This window comes from Stegastes partitus, unplaced genomic scaffold, assembly GCF_000690725.1.
Source record: "Stegastes partitus isolate 25-593 unplaced genomic scaffold, Stegastes_partitus-1.0.2 Scaffold165, whole genome shotgun sequence".
NCBI classification, from domain to species: Eukaryota; Metazoa; Chordata; class Actinopteri; family Pomacentridae; genus Stegastes; species Stegastes partitus.
Window position 1 is genome coordinate 445,020 of NW_007577896.1, and position 21,680 is coordinate 466,699.

At 42.0% G+C, this 21,680-nt stretch overlaps 1 protein-coding gene across 1 annotated transcript in view; it reads left to right on the plus strand.

Annotated features, from left to right (window-relative positions):
- The window catches only part of LOC103355718 (poliovirus receptor-related protein 2-like), a 275,529-nt gene that overhangs the window by 208,008 nt on the left and 45,841 nt on the right, over positions 1 to 21,680 (plus strand). The window contains exon 4 of the mRNA XM_008279610.1: positions 13,143 to 13,436. Coding sequence (XP_008277832.1) covers positions 13,143 to 13,436 — 294 coding nt within the window. The remainder of the gene's footprint in view (positions 1 to 13,142; positions 13,437 to 21,680) is intronic.

Consider the following 21,680-nt stretch of genomic DNA (forward strand, 5'->3'; position numbering starts at 1 on the left):
GGGTGAATGACACAATGAAAGGTTTTGGATTAGAAGAAATCAGTTCAAATAAAGATGGAACAAGGGTTCATGCATGGAAATAAAAGGGAATACAACAGCTCTTCACAGTGGGTGTGCAGCCGCCCTGGTTCAGCAGCAGCAGTCATGGCTGATTATGTAAGCAGCCAAGTGGACAGTGAACTGGGGTAAAAACAGTCCTGAAGTCCGGTGTTACATGTGTCCGCGCTGCTGCACCGTCTGCCAGACTGTAACAAGGAGCAGAGCGTTCCTGCTGGGTGGCTGCCGTCCTTTATGCCACTGTGTGCTTTGTGCAGGCGCCGCTGCTGAAAGATATCCTGAAAGTGGCTGCACCGGGCAGCTCCCCGGTGGAAACGCGTGAAGAGTGAAAAATAGGGTCTCGCACCGAAGAAGTCATGTGTGCAAAGCAAACCCTCCCTGCATGAATAAAGGTTAAACTGAAATTATGGAAGTAATCCCGTCGGCCCAGCGGGACGGAGCTCGGTGCAGTTCAGGTCCCAGCACTGACGATGCACCGCAGCCGCTGTGTTTGTTGGTGTTTTTAGATGGTGTTTTCTGTGTCTGCACATACGGGACGACACGGGTTGGTTATGAGCTAGGAATAATAATGTGTACCAGAAATGTGCTATCTAAAAGTTAAATATGCTGCCTGCCAGTGTTATTAACATCCTCTCTGGCAGGATTCATTAACCCTCCGAACCCCAAAACCAGACGGCAGATTTACAAGACGTGTTATGTTTTTAAAAAATTGCTAAAATTAGAAGTAGAAGCTGTGAAAAACATAATGAAAATGTTTTTAACATTTTCAACTTCTGCCCTTGAAGAGCTCATTTGTGATGCTAAAATTCTCCCATTTTAAGCTCAAAACTGTGACATTTCATTCAAAAAAAAAATAAATTCTTCCTACATGATTACTTCAAAAATTCTCAAATAAAGGTTTTGTTTGCAGGAACTAGATCCTGTATAGAACTAAACATTCTGCGCTCCTCACCTCAACCGTAATGGCATTAGGCTTTCTACTGCAAGAAATAGAAACAAAAATCACACGTAGGTCAACACGTTTAGGTTATCAGCCGCACACAGACAAATCCACGTGTAGAATTTAAGTATCTTGGCTGCCGGTGTTATCGTCGTCCTTTCTGGCAGGATATATGAACCACCTGACAGTGGGGTTTGAAAGACCTTTTTTACAAAATCACCCAAATCACACCATGTATCACAGCTGGAAACTTTGAAAAACAGAAAAAAAAACCCTCCAACATTCAACTTCAGCCATAATGAACCCATTTGTGATGTGATGTTTGGCTGAGAAAAGCATCTGGCTCTAAGCCTTAAATCACGATATTTGATTGAAATCACTTTTTTCTACAACTCATAAAATCACCAAAAATAAACAGTTTGCACTAATTACATTTTGTAAAAAACAAAGAATTCTGTCCTTTTACAGCATAACCGTGTAACAGTTAGTCTTTTAACTGCCACCAATAGATATTTAATAAAAATTCTGGAATTAAAAAAAAACAAAAGAAATTAAGCTAAACTAGGCTGAACTGCAGGCAGTGTCTATAAATAGCAGACAGGAGAAAAGTATAGAGATCAATTGGAAATGTAAGTAGCAGATATTTGAAATTGTTTTTGTTTTTCCAGTATTGATAATACTTATTGTGCGTGTTGATTTCTGCTAAAAAAAATAAAATAAAAAAAAAAGAAAGAAATCCAACTCTCATTTTTGGTTTTTAGAATTTATACCATTCTAACTTTGATTTAGTGACCAAAGCCATAATTCAGTTCTCCCTACTTCTAGCCACGGTTCTGCTGTTTCCATTAAGGTGGAGGACATTATATTACAGTGAAAAATGAGCCCACAGCGAATAAAAATGTGACAGGAGTAAAATATGCCCAGAAGCTGCTTGACGTTCAGTGTTAACCTTAAAAAACAGGTAGAGAGCTGCTTTCCATTCACTGAAAATACATCAGTCAGCAGATACACCAGCAACCAGCAGCCTTGGTGAATCGGAACAGTACGCCCCATCCTGTTTTGGAGTTGTTCACTGACGAAAAAAAAAAAAAAAATGCTGCTGAGTTTACATTTGCCCTCAAGTGGAAGCACTGAATCAGTCAAAGTGCTGTTAAACGCAGCAGCACAAAGGGGCTTGAAATGTGAGGCCTTGAGGTGCTTTTCGGTTTTGAGCTCAGAAGCGAGTGCAACCTGGGATTAGAAGTCAAAACCTGTTATTTTCTGCTTTTAGTTTTTGCATAAGAAGAAATTAATATTTATTTATTGCATTTCAGGCAGTTAGAAAGTCACTCTGGAGCTTAAATTAGCTTCATTAGTCTCGAGCTCAAATTAATGCATTTGATCAACAATTTAGCCGCCAATAATGACTTCTCAAAACACCACACGCTGCAGAGTAATGGCAGCATAAACCATGCCTGTGTCCCGTGAATATTCATGCATTGTTCACAGTCGAGGAGCCAAACAGCTGTTTTTTTTTCCCCCCTTTCCTCCAACAATGTCTGGAAATATTCAGCAGCAGCCCGTCAAGCCGAGAGAAGATGTTTACCAACCTGGGCAGCTGGTGAGACACGAATCCCCCCCAAAAAATTAACAAGATCCAGCAGCCTTTATTGATTTTTGGCTAATGTATGCAGCAAAGTAGAAAATAAAATAATAATAAAAAAAATACATCACTTGGCTGCCCTTCATCAGGAAACAGCAGTGAATAAATCCATGTTCAGGGAGGAAACCAGACGAATCTGTGCACAACCAGACCTGTTTCATATTAGAAACCAGGCTGATAACTGGTGAAATATTGGACAAAAGCTGCAGCTCCAACGGTCACATCAAGGTCTCCGGGAAGCTGGCAGATTTAGCGGCCGTCGCCGAGGCTGTTGACGCGTCTGGACGTGATCTATCGGAGCTCCATTCAGACGCTGCTGCTCCATCGGCCTGCGACAGTGATTCAGACTTTTAATGTTCCTCGTGGCTCTATCTAGACCAACAATGACGATGGGAGCCACAGCTCACCTGCAACAGTTGATTAAATAGTGCATCAAATGAGTTAGAATGCACGAGTAAAGAAAATACAGTCAGAATAAGCAGCAGCCTGCTTTATTTAGGATTTCCTAAACACTAAATATTCTGCCCGTGTGTGAAGCTACTTCAGCTTCTGCTTTACCAACACTGAAAGAACAGAGCTGCTAGATCCTAATCCATCCTGTCTCCATGTCAGGGATCATTTATAATTAAAAGTAATTAATGAAGTGTGGTGGCGGTGTCTGCTGAATAAAGCATGAAGGTTCTCTGGAAGCTTAATTCAGCATCTGCAGACGGAGTCACAAACACAGCAAAAGGCAAACGGATGAGCTCAGTCAACTCAGGAAGGAAGGGAAGGCTTTAATACAACACATCAGTAGTTGATACCAAAAAGTGTGTGAACGTTGCTCTGATGCTCATGTGGATGCTGCTGCAGGTATTTAATTAACTCAGAGGAACGATTCCTACAAACAGCTGGAAGCAACAAATTAAACTGCAGCTCCTGTTGATAATTAGAGCTGTGACTTGACATTCAGACCCTCAACTCTTATCTGACAGGTTTTTAGCAAAAACAAAGGGAACCCATGAAAAACAGCCTTAACACACCGACAGCCTTGGACTCAGACTCCGACATGACATTTAATGTCACCAATCAGGATAACGGCGTATTATCTGACTGAACAATCCCACAGATTGGCTACGTTCACACTGCAGGACTTCAAGCTAAAGTCAAATTTTTTTGTGAAATCAGATTTTGTTGCGAGTTCGTTCACATTTCCAGTTAAATGCGACTTGTATGTGATCTGCTGTGTGAACTTCATACGACCCAAAAGTGTCCCGCATGCGCAGAAGAGGACACGACGACGTCACACGCAGTGAGCGTGGTCAGTGTTTATGGAAGTAAACATGGATGGTAACGGTGGAGCGTATCTGCCACTCCACCACCGCCGTCACTGATGGTGGAAACAGAACTGTGACTGTTAACTAAACTGGTATCAGCAGTCAAGTACTGCCTGTGTGTTCTGGCCACTTCCAACCCGTCAGAGTGCTGCCCCGGGGTGGAAGTGTCCCCCGACCACGACAGATATTCGGATATTCATCATTACTTGGATCTGTGTTGTTCAGACTGTCATGAAAAGACCAGATACAGGTCGCATAGGAGAAAAAAAATCTGATTTGGGTCACTTCAGCCTGCTGTCTGAACGTATTGACCTTTAATGTTGACCTGGCTCAAGACGGCCCCAACAAAAGGAGAGACACACCGAGTTTCAAAAATTAAAGCTTATCTTTATTCCCTTAAATGATATCAAATTAAAAACCAAACCAATATGAGGTTGTGAGAGTACATAGAGTCAGTGGTGTGTGTGTGTGATGTGTGCATGAATTATGTCTGTGCAAGTGTTGTAAATACAAATGTCCTGAACAAAGAAAACTAACCCATAACCAGACCTATGCAATACCTGCAGAGGGAAGCAGAGTAGAGAAAGATGGTTGGTATTCGTTTCCAGTGGTATAAAATCCCGTTGTTCGTTTAAGTCCCCCATTGAGGCCGACATCCCCAGTCGGCCCTTAAGTAACCCAGGAACACACTGGGTGTCACTGGTGCTCCTGATTACCTCAACCAGCCACTCACAGAACCAACAGTCGAACTAGAACCACCCACAAGACACAAGATGACCTCAGGGGGCATCACAATGTCAACTGACGGGTCCGTGCACAAGCTCACCGGTTAATTAGACGTGAAATCCAGCGATGCGTAGTGTTCTAACAACACACTATTATTATAACAACTATAAACAATAAGTATTAACAACAAATGAGCCTTCAAGCATCTGAACCTCCGTCTTGACAATCCGACAGCCTTGCTATCCGACATAGAAGAAGGTTTGACATTTAGTGTTGGATCATCGAGTCATGGCTGTAGTCAAATTCACTTCATTACAGTAAAGCTGGATTTTTATGGACTATTTTTTACTTGCGATGGATGTAAAACTGTCGAGAAGAGCGTTTTTTTGGTTCTTTTGCGCTCTTTGTGAAGTTTTTCGGACCAAAAGTGCTGCTGAAATGTGGAAAAAGTCCCCGTTAATGTGACTGCACGCAGTTTAGACTTGCGATGTGCAGGAAGTGATACAGAAACACCACGAGGTCCGTCCTAGCAGGATTGCTGTTGGGACTTTTACGGAAAAACGAGCAGGAAGCTCATTCAGACATGAAGCCGACACGCTCAGATTAACGGAAAGCCGTCTGAAAGGAGCTTAATAGACTTCATCAGTGTGTGAAATTCGTACAGATTGTGTCTAACTGCTTCACGAGCCTCACACAGCAACACAACCCAGACAGGAGGCTGTTGTGTGTTCGGTGTTGTTGCTTTGAGGCGGCAAAGTGTGTAACCAGGGAGGTCAGCGTGGCCCCAAAATGGCTCCTCTCTCAGCAGCCCCATGTGTGCACCAGGAGCTAAGAGCATCAAACCACTTGTAATCTGGTTTAGTGTCTTCAGTCTGGCTGCGCTCTCACCCAGTTCTGAACAATATCAAGGTTAAGTTGTTTTTGCTGCCAGATTGCGTCGGCTTTCTCATTGCGTTTGCAGAATGTGGGCCAAATGTAAGTGATAATGTAGGGCAGTGCTGGCCTTCACTAATTTGCTTTCTGGGTGCTCGGTTGGTTTCAACGCAAACTCTGTCACGATGACAGATGTCAGCTGTCTTATGCAAATGCCACCTTAATTCAGTAACAGCCGGCTTCACACTCAGTTACAAATCTTTGCACTTGGCAGATATTCCCAACTTGTTTACGATTGGAACTGGCAGGCGTCCAGTCCGAGGCCTTGTTCTGTAACTCCTGCCAAGGTGAAAAGAAAGACGGTCTCAGAGAAGTCCCAGGTTTAAGTTAGGCCAAGTATCTGCCTCGCTGAAGGCTTCTGTCGGCTGCAGGGACGCTTCCACAATTAATGTTTCTCCGCAGGGCTGCAAGCGACTGGCTCAGGCTGGAAATGTGGAACTTTAAAGTCTAATTGTTTCTGCAGTGCAAATTATATCCCCGCATTGTGATCTCCATGTGTTGCTGGAAAACGCTCCGACTGCAATAATTCTGTTATTACAAACCGCAGTACTTCGCCCAACAGCCATCAAAATGCAATTTTAAACCAAAACATGTGGTGAATGTGACTTGTGCAGGATTGTGTTCACCTCTGAAGCTTTTCTAAGTGCTCGGCTTCATAAAGCAAACACGCCTCATGCCGTCCAAGGTGTTGGGAAACACGACTGTAATACGTTTTTGCTTTTCTCCTCGCTGCTCTCTGACATCCTGCCTGTTGATGCTACCACAGGAGGTGGAGATGTGTGTGTGCGGTGTTTATTCAGCTCTGCTGGCGTGACTTCCCGCTGGCCTTATAATTACTCTGTAGTGAGGATGCCTCAGACCAACGTGAGGAGGAGCAACAATTGGATGCAGTGTCACGAAACACATCAGGGACAGATACTCCTGACTTGTTTAGGCTCCCAGATCCGTCCAAAGCCTTTCCTGCCGCTCTGCTTTTACTCCCTCCTGCTCTCTGCATGGCCTCTCTCTGTTTACGTCTATTTCCACTCCTCCGTCTCCTCCCGTCGCTCCTGCTTATCTCCTTCACCTCGCTCTGTCTCGCCTCCATTATTCCTGCTCTTTGTTTGTTCCGCCTCCCTCCCAGGTTATCTCCAGGTCTCAGAAAGGCAATAAGCAAGATTTTTTAATATCTTTTTAATGATGCATAAATTTGGATTTTCAATCAACTTTGAAGCCAATTAGAATGACAAAGCTGACACAATCAACAAGCAGCCGCTGACTGAAACTGTACAGCGGCGCCGTAAGAATATAAACATAATGATAATGAATGATAGCGGTAATGAAATTCTTCATCGGGAATAAACTGAGATTGTGCATCATAAGAATTCCTGAAGATTGAGAACTCTACCTTCGCCTGATGAAACATCTGCCAACATGCTCAGCAGCACGCGGCTTTGATGCGCACTTGATGTCGCTATCAAAGCGGCGACGCGCGACGCTCGCCGCTCGCCGCTAAGCCGGCGGTGAGGCGGCGATCTCAACCTCTGACCAGGATCAGCGGTGTTTGGCAAGCTCACATCAGAAAGTGAAATTCATCTTTCCAAAATAGCCTTGAAGCTGGTGACTACAGAAATAGATAAGTTACTGCAACACATGCAATCCAGGAAGATATCTCTAGTCAGGCAGCAGGTGCTCCAGATTCTGTTTTAACTGTGAGCAAACTGGAAAAGAGAAGCTAGCATGTGTCCACAGTTAATTCAAAATACACATATTTAAAATACAGTTCAGACCTTAAGTCTGCATTTTTTTTTTGTTCTGCAAAGTTTGCGGTTCGGCAAAATTAATTTGAACTTCGGCGCTTGGTGCTACGTAAAAGCTTTGAGTGGTTGAGTGGAGCAATTTTTACCACAGCGTGATGGTGTGGGTATAATCAGTTGTCTTAATCAAATAGCAAAAACAAGAAAACTGGCCCATTTTCCATTTCAAAACCCCCCCAAAATGGAAAAACCCAGAAAGTGTGCCCATTTTCCCATCCTAACACTGTCCATTAACTTTGAAAATTAAATGTAACAAAGTGGAAAACAACTCGTTTTCTTAGCTTTTTTTTTTTTTTTTGGTGAAACCCCATGTTTGCTTTTTTTAAATTTTTTTTAAAGCCACAATGAAGGAGAGCAAAGTGGGAAAACTGACTTTTTAGAGCTGAGAACGAAGCGGGAGTGTAATTAGACTAAATGTGTGAGATCACTTTGCGAATGAATTGTTGCCTACAGCTTCAGATTAAGCTCAAATGAACTTATTAATATAATATATGGTGATATTAGTTTGGATGAGGACCATTAATTCATAATGTGGAATCTGTTAAACCTATTCCATGTTCCTTATCCGTACAGAACAGAACATCAGAGGGCACCAAAAAGCTTTTTTTTAAAAACATGTTTTATTTAACTCATGAGGTTGACATTGGATACGCCACTTTAGCTGTATTGTTTTAACCCTTTATGGGACAAGTGACCATATTTGGTAACTTCTTTGGACCATATGTCCACCCTGAGCCTCTCCTTGAGGTTGAAGAACCATGTGACTTTTGATTTAGTCTTTATATTTGTGCCAATATCACTACGTTACAAAAAATGTCACTAAACAAATGTTCCAGGCACTTTATAAACACTTTGTTACTGGTTTGCATTGAACTCCACTTTGATTTATGTTTTGAGATTAGTGCCAAAACCACCACCCCAAGAACAATGTGACTAAATGAACTTTCCAAGCATGTTATAAATACATAGTTACTGGATGTGTTTGCATCATTACCTCAAACTGAAATGTTTCTATACAAATGTTTTTTTTGCAGTTTGTTAGTTTTTCCCTTTTTTTAAAAAATAAATTTCCCTTTTTTAATAGAATAGAATAGAATGCCTTTATTGTCACTATGCACATGTACAATGAGATTAAGAGCAGCTCCTTCAGTGCAATATAGAAGAATAGAATAGAATAGAATGCCTTTATTGTCACTATGCACATGTACAATGAGATTAAGAGCAGCTCCTTCAGTGCAATATAGAATAAAGAACAAAATAAAGAGCCAAAAATAAAAAATAGAAGAGATTTAAATATAAAATAAGATAAGTTATATATACAGTATAAGTTAGTTTAACCGTAGACGAACAATTTACCACATACGGTAACTTTATTAATCTTGATTCGGGGCATTTTTTTAAGTCACAAAAGTAAAAAAAAAATCTTGAAATATCCTTGAATATCACCCTATAGGGTTGAATTTTTCATTTTCCAAGTATTTCAAGGAGTGCCCTATAAAGCGTTAACTCCTCTTTGAAGCAATTTAAGGTCCAATAAATTGTGTTTTCATGCTGCACCTGCCATTTCTACTCCTTCTGCATTTTAGCATTTGCAAAATCCTCTTTGCTTCAGCTACCTCCAAGTAGCAACCTACCTGCTAAAATGACAAACTTTCAAGCGTTGGATCGTGCAATTAGGCAGCTCTGCTTGTTTTTTTTTTTTTGTGAAATATCCATTTAATTGGCAGTGCTATGTCCTCTATATGCAACAACTCCTCTGTAACTATTTCACAGGGACACTGTTGCTGCATCCTGGGCTTAGCATCGCGAAAGTCAGTTGTGATTGGTTAAAAGAGATGCAAATATGGCAGAATGATAAAGGAGATACAATGGTCTGGCAGCACCTCATTATGCCAAACGTCTGGATAATCCAAGCATAAAAGAGTTCACAGATCTGTGTCAATATGAGGAGTAAAGAAGGGGCCGTGCAGCGAGGAAGAGAATGAGGCTAAAAAACAGCCAAATCAGAGCGATAACAAAGAATGCCGGTTTGCCAAATTCATCTGGGTTCATTCCAACACAGCAGGTGTGCACAAGGCAAATTGGAAAATGGCAGCCAACCCGACCTGGTATTTACACAGTGAAGAGAATCACCTTCATGTCTGCGCAGCATGTCAAGAACGCTCTCTGGGATGTAGCTGCACATGTTTCCTCGTCGAGCATCAAGAGGAGGCTTCGTGGTCGTAACCTGAGAGGATTCACCACAAGATGCAAAAACAAAAAAAAACAAACCCCGTTGTGCCTCAGAAACAGAAAGGCCAGATTGCTGAGCGAACAAACACGCAGAAAGAAACCGGTAGAGCTCTGGAACTAAGTTCTGTTGAAATGAAGACAAAAGTGTGGGAGAGAAAACAGGAAGAAGCCATGACCCAAAGCCCACAGCCTCATCTGTTAGACAGGTGATGCTGCCTTGAGCAGGCTTGTGTGGATGCAACAGGATTGTTAAATCAGCCTCATCGAGCGCTGCACTAAACTATCAGTTCGGAACTTTGATTAATAATCAAATTAGCAGCGACAACCTAGATTACCATATCAATAGCTGGTAAAAGTTCAAGCGTGTTGGTGTTCTGATCAGTAGCGGGTGGCACTATTCAGTCTAGTGCAACACTAAACAGAGGAGCCTGACTGAAGCATCGATGGTGAGCAAGTGTGCATGTTGGAGTTTGGACCAGGAAGAATGTGTTTGTTATGTGTTCTTTGCCTCGATCTGCACGTTCATAGACTTTGAGGTACGTTCCCACTAAGTCTGTGAGGGTTCTGATGCAGGCAAACTGTCTCTGAGTTTTCATATGTGCAGGCTCATCCATTGTGACATTAGTGGCGTATAAACATGAGATGTGTCAGAAAAGTTCCAGGACTGGTGTCACAAAAGATGTATTTCAAATACAAACTACAAGTTTTCCCCTTTGAAGTAATCTTCCTGGAGTCTAACACACTTCCCCAGCCTTCTCCATGCACTCCTGGAAGGATTCTTCCGGGATCCTCTGCAGCTCCGTCATCACAGCCATCTTGACTTTGTCCACATCTTCAACATGGGTCCCCTTGATGACCCCCTTGAGCTTGGGGAAGAGGAAACAATCCCACGTAGCCAGGTGGGCTGAGTAGGGAGGATGCTCCAGCACAGAGATGTTCTTCTCAACCAGGAACTGTCAGATGCTCAGGGCATTGTGAGCAGGTTGTCATGATGAAGCAGCCACGAGTGGTCCTGCCACAACTCTCACCTCTTCTGAATGAAGCAAACACCACAGGATCTCTGTAGACTTACTGGTTGATCATCTGAAGGGGAAACCTCGTAGTTTGTGGTTTGAAATACATCTTTCGTGACACCAGTCCTGGAACTTTTCTGACACACCTCAAATGTGCACAAGCCAAAAATGGATGGTGCAAGAAAGAATCTGCAAGGAGGTTCATCTTTAGCTTATCAAACCTACATGTAGGATTTAGAGATGTTTATGGGGTTTTTTTGAGTTTCAGTAATTTGCCAAACTTGATGCATGAGTGCTGCCATGATGCCCTAAACCTTCTTTTTAATACAACGTCCAGCCCTTCTAGACTCACACACAGGCGAGGCCAGTTACATCTGTGAGGGTCTAGTCTGACTCTCCAGATGTTGACTGTGGGTATAAGACTGCTGTTAGCCCGTCACAACAACAATCGCTGGGCTAGCAACCTCCCACACTTTCAGTTTTTGTATATGATTTTGATCATGACCATGACCACAGGTGAGGGTAATGACCGAAAGAACGAGATCGCAGATACAAGCGGCCGAAATGAGTTTCCTCCTCAGGGTGGCTGGGCGCTCCCTTAGAGATAGGGTGAGGAGCTCAGTCACACAGGAGGAGCTCGGAGTAGAGCCGCTGCTCCTCCACATTGAAAGGAGCCAGTTGAGGTGGCTCGGGCATCTTTTCCGGATGCCTCCTGGACGCCTCCCTGGGGAGGTGTTCCAGGCGCGTCCCACCAGGAGGAGACCTCGGGGAAGACCCAGGACACGCTGGAGGGACTATGTCTCCCCAGTTGGCCTGGGAGCGCCTAGGGGTTCCCCCAGAAGAGCTGGAGGAGGTGTGTGCGGATCGGGAAGTCTGGGCGGCTTTGCGAAGGCTGCTGCCTCCGCGACCCGACTCCGGATAAGCGGGAGAAGATGGATGGATGGATGGATTTTGATCATAAGGATTCCCTGCTAGATTTTTTTTTCAGTGGATTATCTATTTTTAGTTTCCTTGTCACTCACATTTTGCAGGGCCACCATCACTACATTCTGGGATTAGCCCCGAGGAAGACAGTTGCGATTCATTTAAAGACATGCAAACACGTTCTTTCCCCCGATATCAAACCAGTAACGAGGTGCAGTCAGACCATTCTGTAGAGAGTCTAGTAATTAGATTGAGATTCATGCGTTCTACAAGAATGAACAAGCTAAATTTTACTGTATCAGGTTGTCTCTTCCTTTACCTCTAAAAGCGAGGCCTTAAAAAATGAAACCTTTACTGGATGCATTAAAGTCATTTCAGTGTTTTCAGGCCTTAATTGAAAGCATTTAACACCGCTGAAAAGGTCAGCGTTTATGGGTTTGTTTCACTGGCTGGCAGTATAGTTTTCTTATTATCATGAATATCCATCCGCTCTAATGCATCGCGGCGCTATATTGGATTTTGTTTCCTTCCTGTCCGGCTACGACGGCGTTTCACTGGCGTTTTTAAAAAATTAATAGACATGTAAACTTGGGTGTGTGTCCTTTTAGAGCAAGGTCTTCTGTCTCTGCTCGTTTAATGGAAAGAAATCCACCGAAGAGCACACAAACAAACCAATTTCTACCCTGACAGTGGCTTCAATAAACCAGCAGGGAACGCAATGGCCAAAAAAAAAATAAAGTGTTTTGAGTAATTGCCTTACTTTTTCTTGATAAATAAAATCTTTCTGTTGCAATATGCCCATTACTATCTCTGCGTGGCCTGCAGCCGCACAGATTGAAAGGCGTTTAGGGGAAAATTCACTAAATCACATCCTGCAGGACAAGCTGATGCGTGCTTAGGAAGACAAGAAAACGTAAATTGCAACTCTTGGCATCGTGAAATTATGGAATTCGGTGACATTCGCAGATTGATTGATGGTACGGCAGAGGTTGAGGTTCTTTTTCTGTTTTGTTTTGTTTTTAGCACTTTCCAGGAAGCCGATGTGAAAGCAGTGTTTTGCATATCGCCGTTGAAATTGTGTTTGATGTTTGTCGAAAATGTTCTAATCGAGGCAAAGGAAAGCAGTTTTTTTTCCCTTTCAGAAAAGCTGATTATTGTCGAAAATCAAAGGTTATGCAAACTAAGAGAGCATTGTGACGCTTTGTAGCGCCTCACATTAGACGTTTAGAGATCCATCTGTGCCGTTCCTGTCTGTCTTTCTGTGATGTTGACCGGCCGAGGGTCACACCGGAGGGCCTCCCCCCCCCCTCCTCACCAGAATTTCATTACAGCCGCAGTAGGAAGCCACAGTGTATATGCACAACAAACTGATTGAACCTCCTCTGCTTCCTCCCCTCCTCTCCCTGACGTTTGATGTCTCTTTCCTTTCACCACCCTCTTTATGTTTTCATCTCTCTCCCTCCTCTGTTACTTTTCCTCCTCCTCCTCTTCACCCCTTTTTTTTTTTATCCTGTCTGAATTTCTAACATCTTTTTCATTCCTCTTATCCTTTGCCTCCACCAGCCAAACCCAAGAACTCGGCCAACGTTGTGACCGTCCAGGCTGGCACCAAATCCACGGTGGTGGCCCGGTGCGAGGCGGCCGACGGCAAACCGGCGGCGACCATCAAGTGGCTGGCGTCGGCCGGAGGCAATCACTCGACCAGCACCACCAACGGGCCAGATGGCACGGTGACGGTACGCAGCGAGTATCGGCTGGTGCCCACGCCGGCGGATAACGGCAGGGAGGTGACCTGCATGGTGGAGCAGAGAATACAGGAGCGGCCGTGGGTTTATCCCGTCAAGCTGTCCGTGGAGTGTAAGGAAGACACACACACACATGCACACACACTCTTGATTAACTCTGTTTGTTGTTCCCAAATAATGTCCTCTTGAAGAAAATGATAAACGATGCACAGCCGCAGGGAGACTTTTTTTTTTAATGAACACGGGACCAAGTTAGGATATAAATCACTTGGCTGGATCTAAGAGTGCTCAGACACGGATCAGTACCTTGCACAGAACCCTTAGCCCTTTGCTTTATAGTCACCTGCAGCTGCTCCAACACTAATCAAAGCGTGTTGCTCAGTGTTTCTATAATGCGCGGCCGTGTAAAGCCTCATGTACAAACAGCACAGCGGACCTGCAGAATACGTGACCATTTTTTAACGAGTTTATGATGTAAACAATGTAGAACGAGGTCTCTTTCCCAGAAGTTGTGTACGGTACACAAAACAAGTGTAATATCGCCCAAATGTCAAATTAATTCAAATTTTATCACTCAGTTATTACTTCTAAGTTAAACTGTAGGCAGCTGTTGTGTAAAATCACAAAATTTACAATCTAGATTCATTATATTTAAAATACAGGCAACATAGTAGGAAGTAGGTGCAGCGTCATCACTGAGATTAACATCTTATTTATTCAATACTTCACATGTCAACCTTTTGTCATGTCAACCAGTGTTTCACAAATTTCTGGAAACATGTTCTACTGTTTTCCAGGCTTTTTTTTTTTTTTTTTTAAATCTATTCGTTGCTGGAGGGATTGTGTTGCTCTGTCTTTCCCATTTACCGTAATTTCCAGATTATTGCGCCCACCTGAATATAAGCCGCACCCACTAACTGTAAAAAGAAAACTAGTTTTGTACGTATACAGGCTGCACTTGTCTATAAGCTGCAGGTGTCCACGTTGGAACATGAGATATTTACACAGAAAGATTTAAAAACTTTTAATTAAGTCCCGGTAACATACACAAATATAAATATAAATGCTTTTTTCTGAACAGCGCCTGTAACACGGCTGGTTAAGAAAATAAAAACTACAGAAGCCTAACAGGAAAAGTCATTGATCGCTATCTTCATCTTCCTCCTGCACTAAAAGTCGTCTTCTCAGAATTACTCAGAATCACTTCATCACTTCCTCAGTCTCTCTCTGTCGTTGTCGCTCTCAACGTCACTTTGGTCTCGAGACAAATTCGTAAAATCCATAACTTAGCCGCATCATTGTTTAAGCCTCAGAGTTCAAAGCGTGTGAAAAAAGTAGCGAGTTATAGTCCAGAATTTACGGTACGTTGTAAATGTGGCTCCGGTTGGACAACAGCTTTAAAATTGTAATTCCACCGTTACCATCCGTCTTTACTTCCATTAACACTGAGCACGTGTGACGTCGTCGTGTCCTCTTCTGTGCATGCGGGACACTTTTGGGTCGTATGAAGTTCACACAGCAGATCACATACAAGTCGTGTTTAATTGGAAATGTGAACAAACTCACAAAAAAATCTGACTTGAGCATTAAGTCCTGCAGTCTGACGTAGCCTTGGTTTTGTTTGTTGCACTGAGTTTCTACTTTGGGGCCTGTGTTTTCATTATAGCCTGTCGAAAGTTACTCACTTCTGCTGGATGTTGTGTTCAGATCATCCTACATTCTTGGATCAGGTTGAGAGGCTTAAACCAGCTCTGACTTTGTTAAAGTTGTTTTAAATTATCTTCATCACATGACCCCAGATTTACCAGACTGTTAGCGAACACAGCAGCGTAATGCTAACACACATTTACTAAACAAATGACCCGACGTCCTTTACTTTTGTTATGAGAGTCTCTCCATGTTCAGCTTTGCCTCGTAGTCCTGATCAACCGTACAGCAGCAGAACTCTGTGCACTATTAACTGTAGCATCCTTAAGGCTCTTTATGTTCGCCGCAGTTTCTCTTTAGCTGCTAATTTCTAAGCAGATTGTGACAAATGCATCCACCCAGACTTGTATAATTGCCTACAATATGAGGACAGATAAAGCAGATGCTTCTAGTCGCTCCAAATGTTAAACCGGATCCCCGAACTTCAAAATGACTTTTTCATCTTTGTTTTTTTTTTTTGTTCTTCTTCCAGGACTTTGGGCTCTCAGGAGTCTAGAAAATCACATGTTTATACACAAATGCGCGCACACACACATTAGGTTTTTATTTAATCCATTAAATTCCGTTCTAATTAGCATGGGATTAAAATATTACACAGGTTCAGCGTGGCTTTAAGGAGATTTAGGGCTGCTGACAGCATCGTCTCAACTGTGTGACCTTGCTGCCGTTTACTGCAAAGATGGAACAGATTGTCTTTGTTCACCCTCCTTCTTCTTCTTCTTCTTATAATCTCCGGTTTCTAGATGCATACACACAAGCATCGATGACACACAATCAAACTGTCTGGCTGTCAAGCTGTTGGAAGAAATAACGAGGATATGTATAAGGAACCGCAATGCCTGCCCATCAAGCTGTCAAATTAGCGGCTTTTAAGAGACAAACTGTACAAGTCAGTACGTAGATTCAGCAGCGACATGCGTGCCTTATTTATTTATGTGTATATGTGTGTGTGTGTGTGTGACATAGAGCATGGACAGACAACCGTGAATACACAAACACATGATCATTTCTCGGATCGTATGCGAACCCCGATTCAAACCAGCCGCTCGTCGAATCGAGGACGACCTAGAATGAGCTGGAAACTGGTGCTCACAAAGATGGAAGAACCGCCGCAAACACACACACACACACACACACACACACACATGAACACACACATGAACACACACTAGCCGTGACTCCTCGCTGTGTGTATGTGTTGGTTTAGCGATGGTGTGAGGGATCGCGTCTCCTGTCTCAGATCAGCTTTTATAGGTCAGCGCTCTCTAGGAGGAACACACACATTACACAACACACACACATTACACAACACACACACTTACCCTCCCGCTTCGTCTTCATCAGACAAACCGGCCTCTTCCTCACACTCTCTGTCTCTGTGTGTTTAGATGTTATTGTTTTTAAATATGGGAAACATGAAGAGAGAAACAGAACAAGCCACTTAGCCTTTCTGCTTCTTTTAACTTCCTCCACACACTTTGGTTCGTTTTAACAAGATTATTTTTAACAGTGTCTCTTCCTTCTGCTGTTGGGATCCCTTGATTTTAGGCCAGAACTGCTTTAACCCTCAGAACTCCCAAGAAGCTTCTGGGCTTTTTTTTTTTTTTTTTTTCACTGTGGGCTCATTTCTCACTTCAATATAAAATCCTTCACCCCTATAGAAACAGAACAACCAGGACTAGAAGGAAAGAGAATTCAAGTGTTTCCTGTGAGGTATGATACAGTTATGATGCCATAAATTATTTTTTAAAAAACGGGGAAAAAAAAGAAAAAGTTGAATTTGTTTGATTATTTATTTTATAATAATTTTTAAAAAATCTGAAACAACATGTACAAAGTTTTTCCAAGTGCCCACAAATATTACCAGTACTAGAAAAATTCTGGCTCTACATACTGTAGATATTTTTCTTCTTACAAATTTCTATACTTCTGTTCTCTGCAAACACGTCCTGCAGTTCGGATTTTTCCAGAAGTTCCAGATTTTTTGTCACACGATTATTCATCACAGCAAAGTCAGTCGTGGTTTTTTAGCTGTGTCATGAAATTTAGATTTTTGGTTTTTTTAGCAGTTTTTTTTTTTTTTTTTTTAATCAGATTTTTTTGGATGTGTATAACTTTCTGTACAGGCGTCTGCTGGTTACTGTATGTGTGTTTTGTTTTTCTAAACTAAAAACCAGATTTTTTTTTTTTTTTTTTAATCAGATTTTTTTTTTTTAATGAATAAATAGATAAAATATGAGACAGAAAATACAATTATTTTGATGAAAAATCTAAAAAATAAAAAAAATTTAATATTTAGTTTTTAGCAGTTTATTTGTTTAATCTTATTTTCAAAATAAAATATGAGACAAAAAATAAAATGATTTTGATGAAAAATCTAAAAAAAAAAATGGGGGGAATTTCTATTTTTTATCAGATTTTTTTTTTTTTAAATGAGAGAAAATAAAAAGATTTTGATAAAAAGTCACTTTTTTTCTTTTTAGAATTTTTCGTTTTTTTTGCAAATTATTTTTTATCTGATTTTCAAAAATAAGAGAGAGACACAAAATAAAATGATTTTGATGAAAAATCACATTTTAAAATTTTATTTAGATTTTAGCAGTTTATTTTTTGTCTGATTTTTTAAAAATGAGACAGAAAATAAAATGATTTTGATGAATTATCACAGTTTTAGGTTACGATCTGGTTGGTTTTAAAGATGAAAACGAGGGTCACAAATAATTACTTCAGAGATCATCGCACAGCTGACCATTTGTAGAATTTTTTTCCCTGTTTTCACAGTTTCATGCTCTGATAAATGGTGTAATTTTAGCATGTTTTAGACAAAATATCATCTCTGTCAATGCCTCCAGCGGGTCCTGCAGTTTGGAGGGTTAAGGTTTTCCTTTTCACATCTTTGGCATCAACACCGATGCTTTAAGCACCGTCAGGCACTTTTTTATTATTATCTATTTTTTTTTTTTTTATCTTGCACTGAGGTTCATTTCACTGTAGTTGTGTGATGCAACACGCTGACACAGATGGAAATCAAAACTCTCAAAATGCCAGGAGTTCATCAGGCCATTCAGCCGCTCGGCTCTTATCAAGTTTTCAGTCTGACACATGTTAAAGAAATTACACAGCATGCCTGTCTGATAAAAATGCCAGAGCCTCTGTGCAGAACTGGACTTGATTCCTGGTGTTTCGGCCTCTTAGCATGCTCGTGAATTGGGCCGAGTCATTTTGAATTCCAGTATTTAGAAAGTTTTTCTGCAGAAGTAACGCCGTTTGGACGGACGGGAAATGAGACACGCACTAAAAAGTTCCCATAAAATATCAAATGCAGATTATGTGACGCCAACAAAATGCAACGAGAGACGTTCTTCAAAGAGCCTTTAAGTGAGAACCCAAAGAAATCCAATCACGGAGCTTTTGGAAGCTAAACAATGCACCGTTAAGAAAACCTGCAGCTTAGATTAATCCACTTCTTGATTCTTGGCCAATTTTTCTGCTGCGTTTTTGCTCCTAACTTTGAGGAATTCTGAGTTTGCTGCAGCTCTGATTGAAGCCACCGACCGGCTCCTCGTCTGTGGCTGTGATTATTAAATTGGGGGATTGTTACGACCCAACTTACCAAGGAGAAGGAGGGCAACATATGAACCACCACATGGATGCAGTTGTACCAACCCTGAATGTATTTAAACCCTCTGAACCCCAAAACCCTCCAACAGGTTAGTTCTCTTTTCAAAACCTGCCAAAATCACACCATTTATCAGACACTATAAATGCAGAAAGAATTGTCAGATTTGAACTTTCCAACGGTCCTTGAACTACTCGTCTACAGGAATTTAACCCAAACTTAACTTGTAACCGCAATATTTTATGAGCATCCCTGAATTCGGGCGCTGCTGTAGCTCACCTGGTTGAGCTGGCGTCCCATGTGTAGGAGCTGTAGTCCCCGACGTGGAGGTCATGAGTTCAAATCCCTCTCATGGCCCTTTTCTGCAGGTCCTTCCCTCATTCTTCTCCCCACTTTCCCGTCTCTCTCTCTCTCGACTGCATCATCGAAAAAGGCAAACACGCCAAAAAATAAAATAAAAAACACTTTATTCTACGTGTCTTGTTCAAAAATCAGCCAAAAAGAAACCGTTTGCATTAAAAAGATAAATAAACTAAACTAAATATGTAATAAAATAGATATAATAATAGTAAAAGTAAATAATAATTAATTAATGATAAAAATATGTAAAGTAATTTTCTGCAAGGTGGCTCGGTGGTCGGCACCGTTGCCTCACAGCAAGAAGATTCACGTCCCGGTGAGGACACCCGGGATCTTCTTTCTGCGTGGAGTCTCCATGTTCTCCCTGTGCAGCGTGGGTTCTCTCCGGGTTCTCCAGCTGGGATAGACTCCAGCCTCCCACGACCCTAGTGAGGATGAAGTGGTGTATTGATGATGGATGGAATTTTCTGTAAAACAAAACAACAAGTTCAACAATTCAGGGACTTTTCATTCCAACTGCAGGTTTACACAAAACAGGCAGAAGAATTATGGAGACAGATTTTAGAATATCTATGATTGGTAGAGCCTCCATTTACTTTCCAGTGTTGAGAAATTTTGCACGTGTTGGTTTCAAGGTTGTCTTTTTTTGTTGTTGTTGTTTTGTAAAATAAATAATCCAAAGAAAATGCANTCCATTAAATATATATTTACACATACATATATATGGTGTATGATAAAAAATTACATCACAGAAGACAAAAGTATTCATCTGTATGTTTATATGGTGACTGTTGAAGAATAAAAACAAAGAAATGGACATTATGCACAATTTTTGAACGTTTTTTTGTTATTTTTTAAAACTCAACATACAAATAATACTTTTAAAAATCACGCATGAGTGTTTGGATGTTAGATTACAGCATCCTTGCTCCCAGATTTTCACCATTTTTTTTACCTTTTTTTCTTTTTCCGGCTCAGCACCAAGCATGAGGTTCCTCTTTTCATCTAACAAGCTCACTGCTCTCACTTTCCTACCGGCAATAGTTAAGAATCCCGTGTGAACAAAATAGGACTAAAAATGTCACAGCTGCTGGATCTAAGCCTCGGTGATGATGGGAGTATTTAACAGAGATGTTGGCGGTAAAACCCTCCCAGTGATTCCACGACGGAAAACACGGCGTACTGACACACTCTGACATTTGAAAACGCTGCTTTCTCCAAAGTCACCTGCAGCAGCGTGAGCGCGTCGAGCCAATTAGTTCGGCACAAGACAAGATTGAGGAGGGAGATCATTACGAGTGACCCTTCTGCCGAGGAACTGACACTATCAAAGGTCAGAGCCGTTATTCGCTCGAGCCGAGAGGAGGGAAATCATGATGTGGCTCGTCACGGTGCAGCGACACTGTGGTACCGACAGAACCTGAGATTAGTTTGTCGTAGCCCGTGCAGCTAGCACAGATAGGTTTTTATGTAGAGGTTGAGAACCACAGAAATCACCAAATTTACATCATTTATCAGAGCTGGAAACTGTAAAAACACAACTAATCAGTGGAGTTTCAACTTTCTGACAGTCCTTGAACTACTCACTGCTACGAATCGGGATATTTCATCAAAATCGTTTTATTCCACATGTCTCATTTAAAAATTAGCCAACGATAAACCGTGAGCTCTAACTAGATTCTGTAAAAAACAAAAAATTCTGTTATCCTTGATGCAATAACGAAGCTATTCGTGGCTCAGCTACAACCAACAGTCATGTGAGGAAAATTCAGCGACTTTCTGGCTGAACTGCAGGTTGTTTCCACATAGAAGACAAATATGGAAACACATAAAAATACAAGTAGTTCTGGTTTTTGGAGCCAGTATTTTTATTTCCAGTATTGATAACACCTGTGGACACTTGGAAAAATGTTGTTGATATCACCAGTTATGTAAAATAATAATTAAACAAATACAACTTCCCTTTTTTTTTTTTTTTAATGATTTATGATGTTCTAACTTTGCTTCCCTGCACAGAAGACATTCCTGAGTTCTGTCTCCGTCTAGTCGTGGTTGTGCTGCAGGACTTTATATTGCAGTGAAAAATGGGCCCACAGTGAGGAAAAAAAAAAACACCCAGAAGCTGCTTGAGGTTCAGAGGGTTAAGTGACTCAGAAGTGGCCCGCTGCCTTATCTCAGCCTCCTGCTTTCAGCAAATCCAAAACGCCGCGGCGCTTCAGCTTTCATTCCGTCAAACTTGTGCCGTCGCGAGCTGCGGCGATGGAAGCCAGTTCCAGTCACTCGGCGTGAGACGCGAAACCGTCGGGCTCCGAGGGGCCCCGGCTGGAAAAATAACGTAACAGCTAATGCCCCGGCACTTTGTGTGCGCGGGGCCCGACGCACCCCGCTAATTTCCCCGCTGAGAACTGTTAACGGCTCCTCTCTGTTCCGCTAAACGCTAGATGAAAGCGTCGTGCTGTCTGGCTTCTCTGCCGCCGTCAAGCAGCCATCACGATTCCCCCTCGGCCTTAGACGAGGAGGAGGAAGAGGAGGAGGAGGAGGAGGTGTAAGGTTGCACCAGGAGGAGGAGGAGGATGAAGGAGAAGGAGGGACAGTCCATTTGTGTCTCATCTTTGCTGGAGCTGAAACGCGACCGTAATGCAGCGAGAGATTTCGGTGTGATGAGAGTAA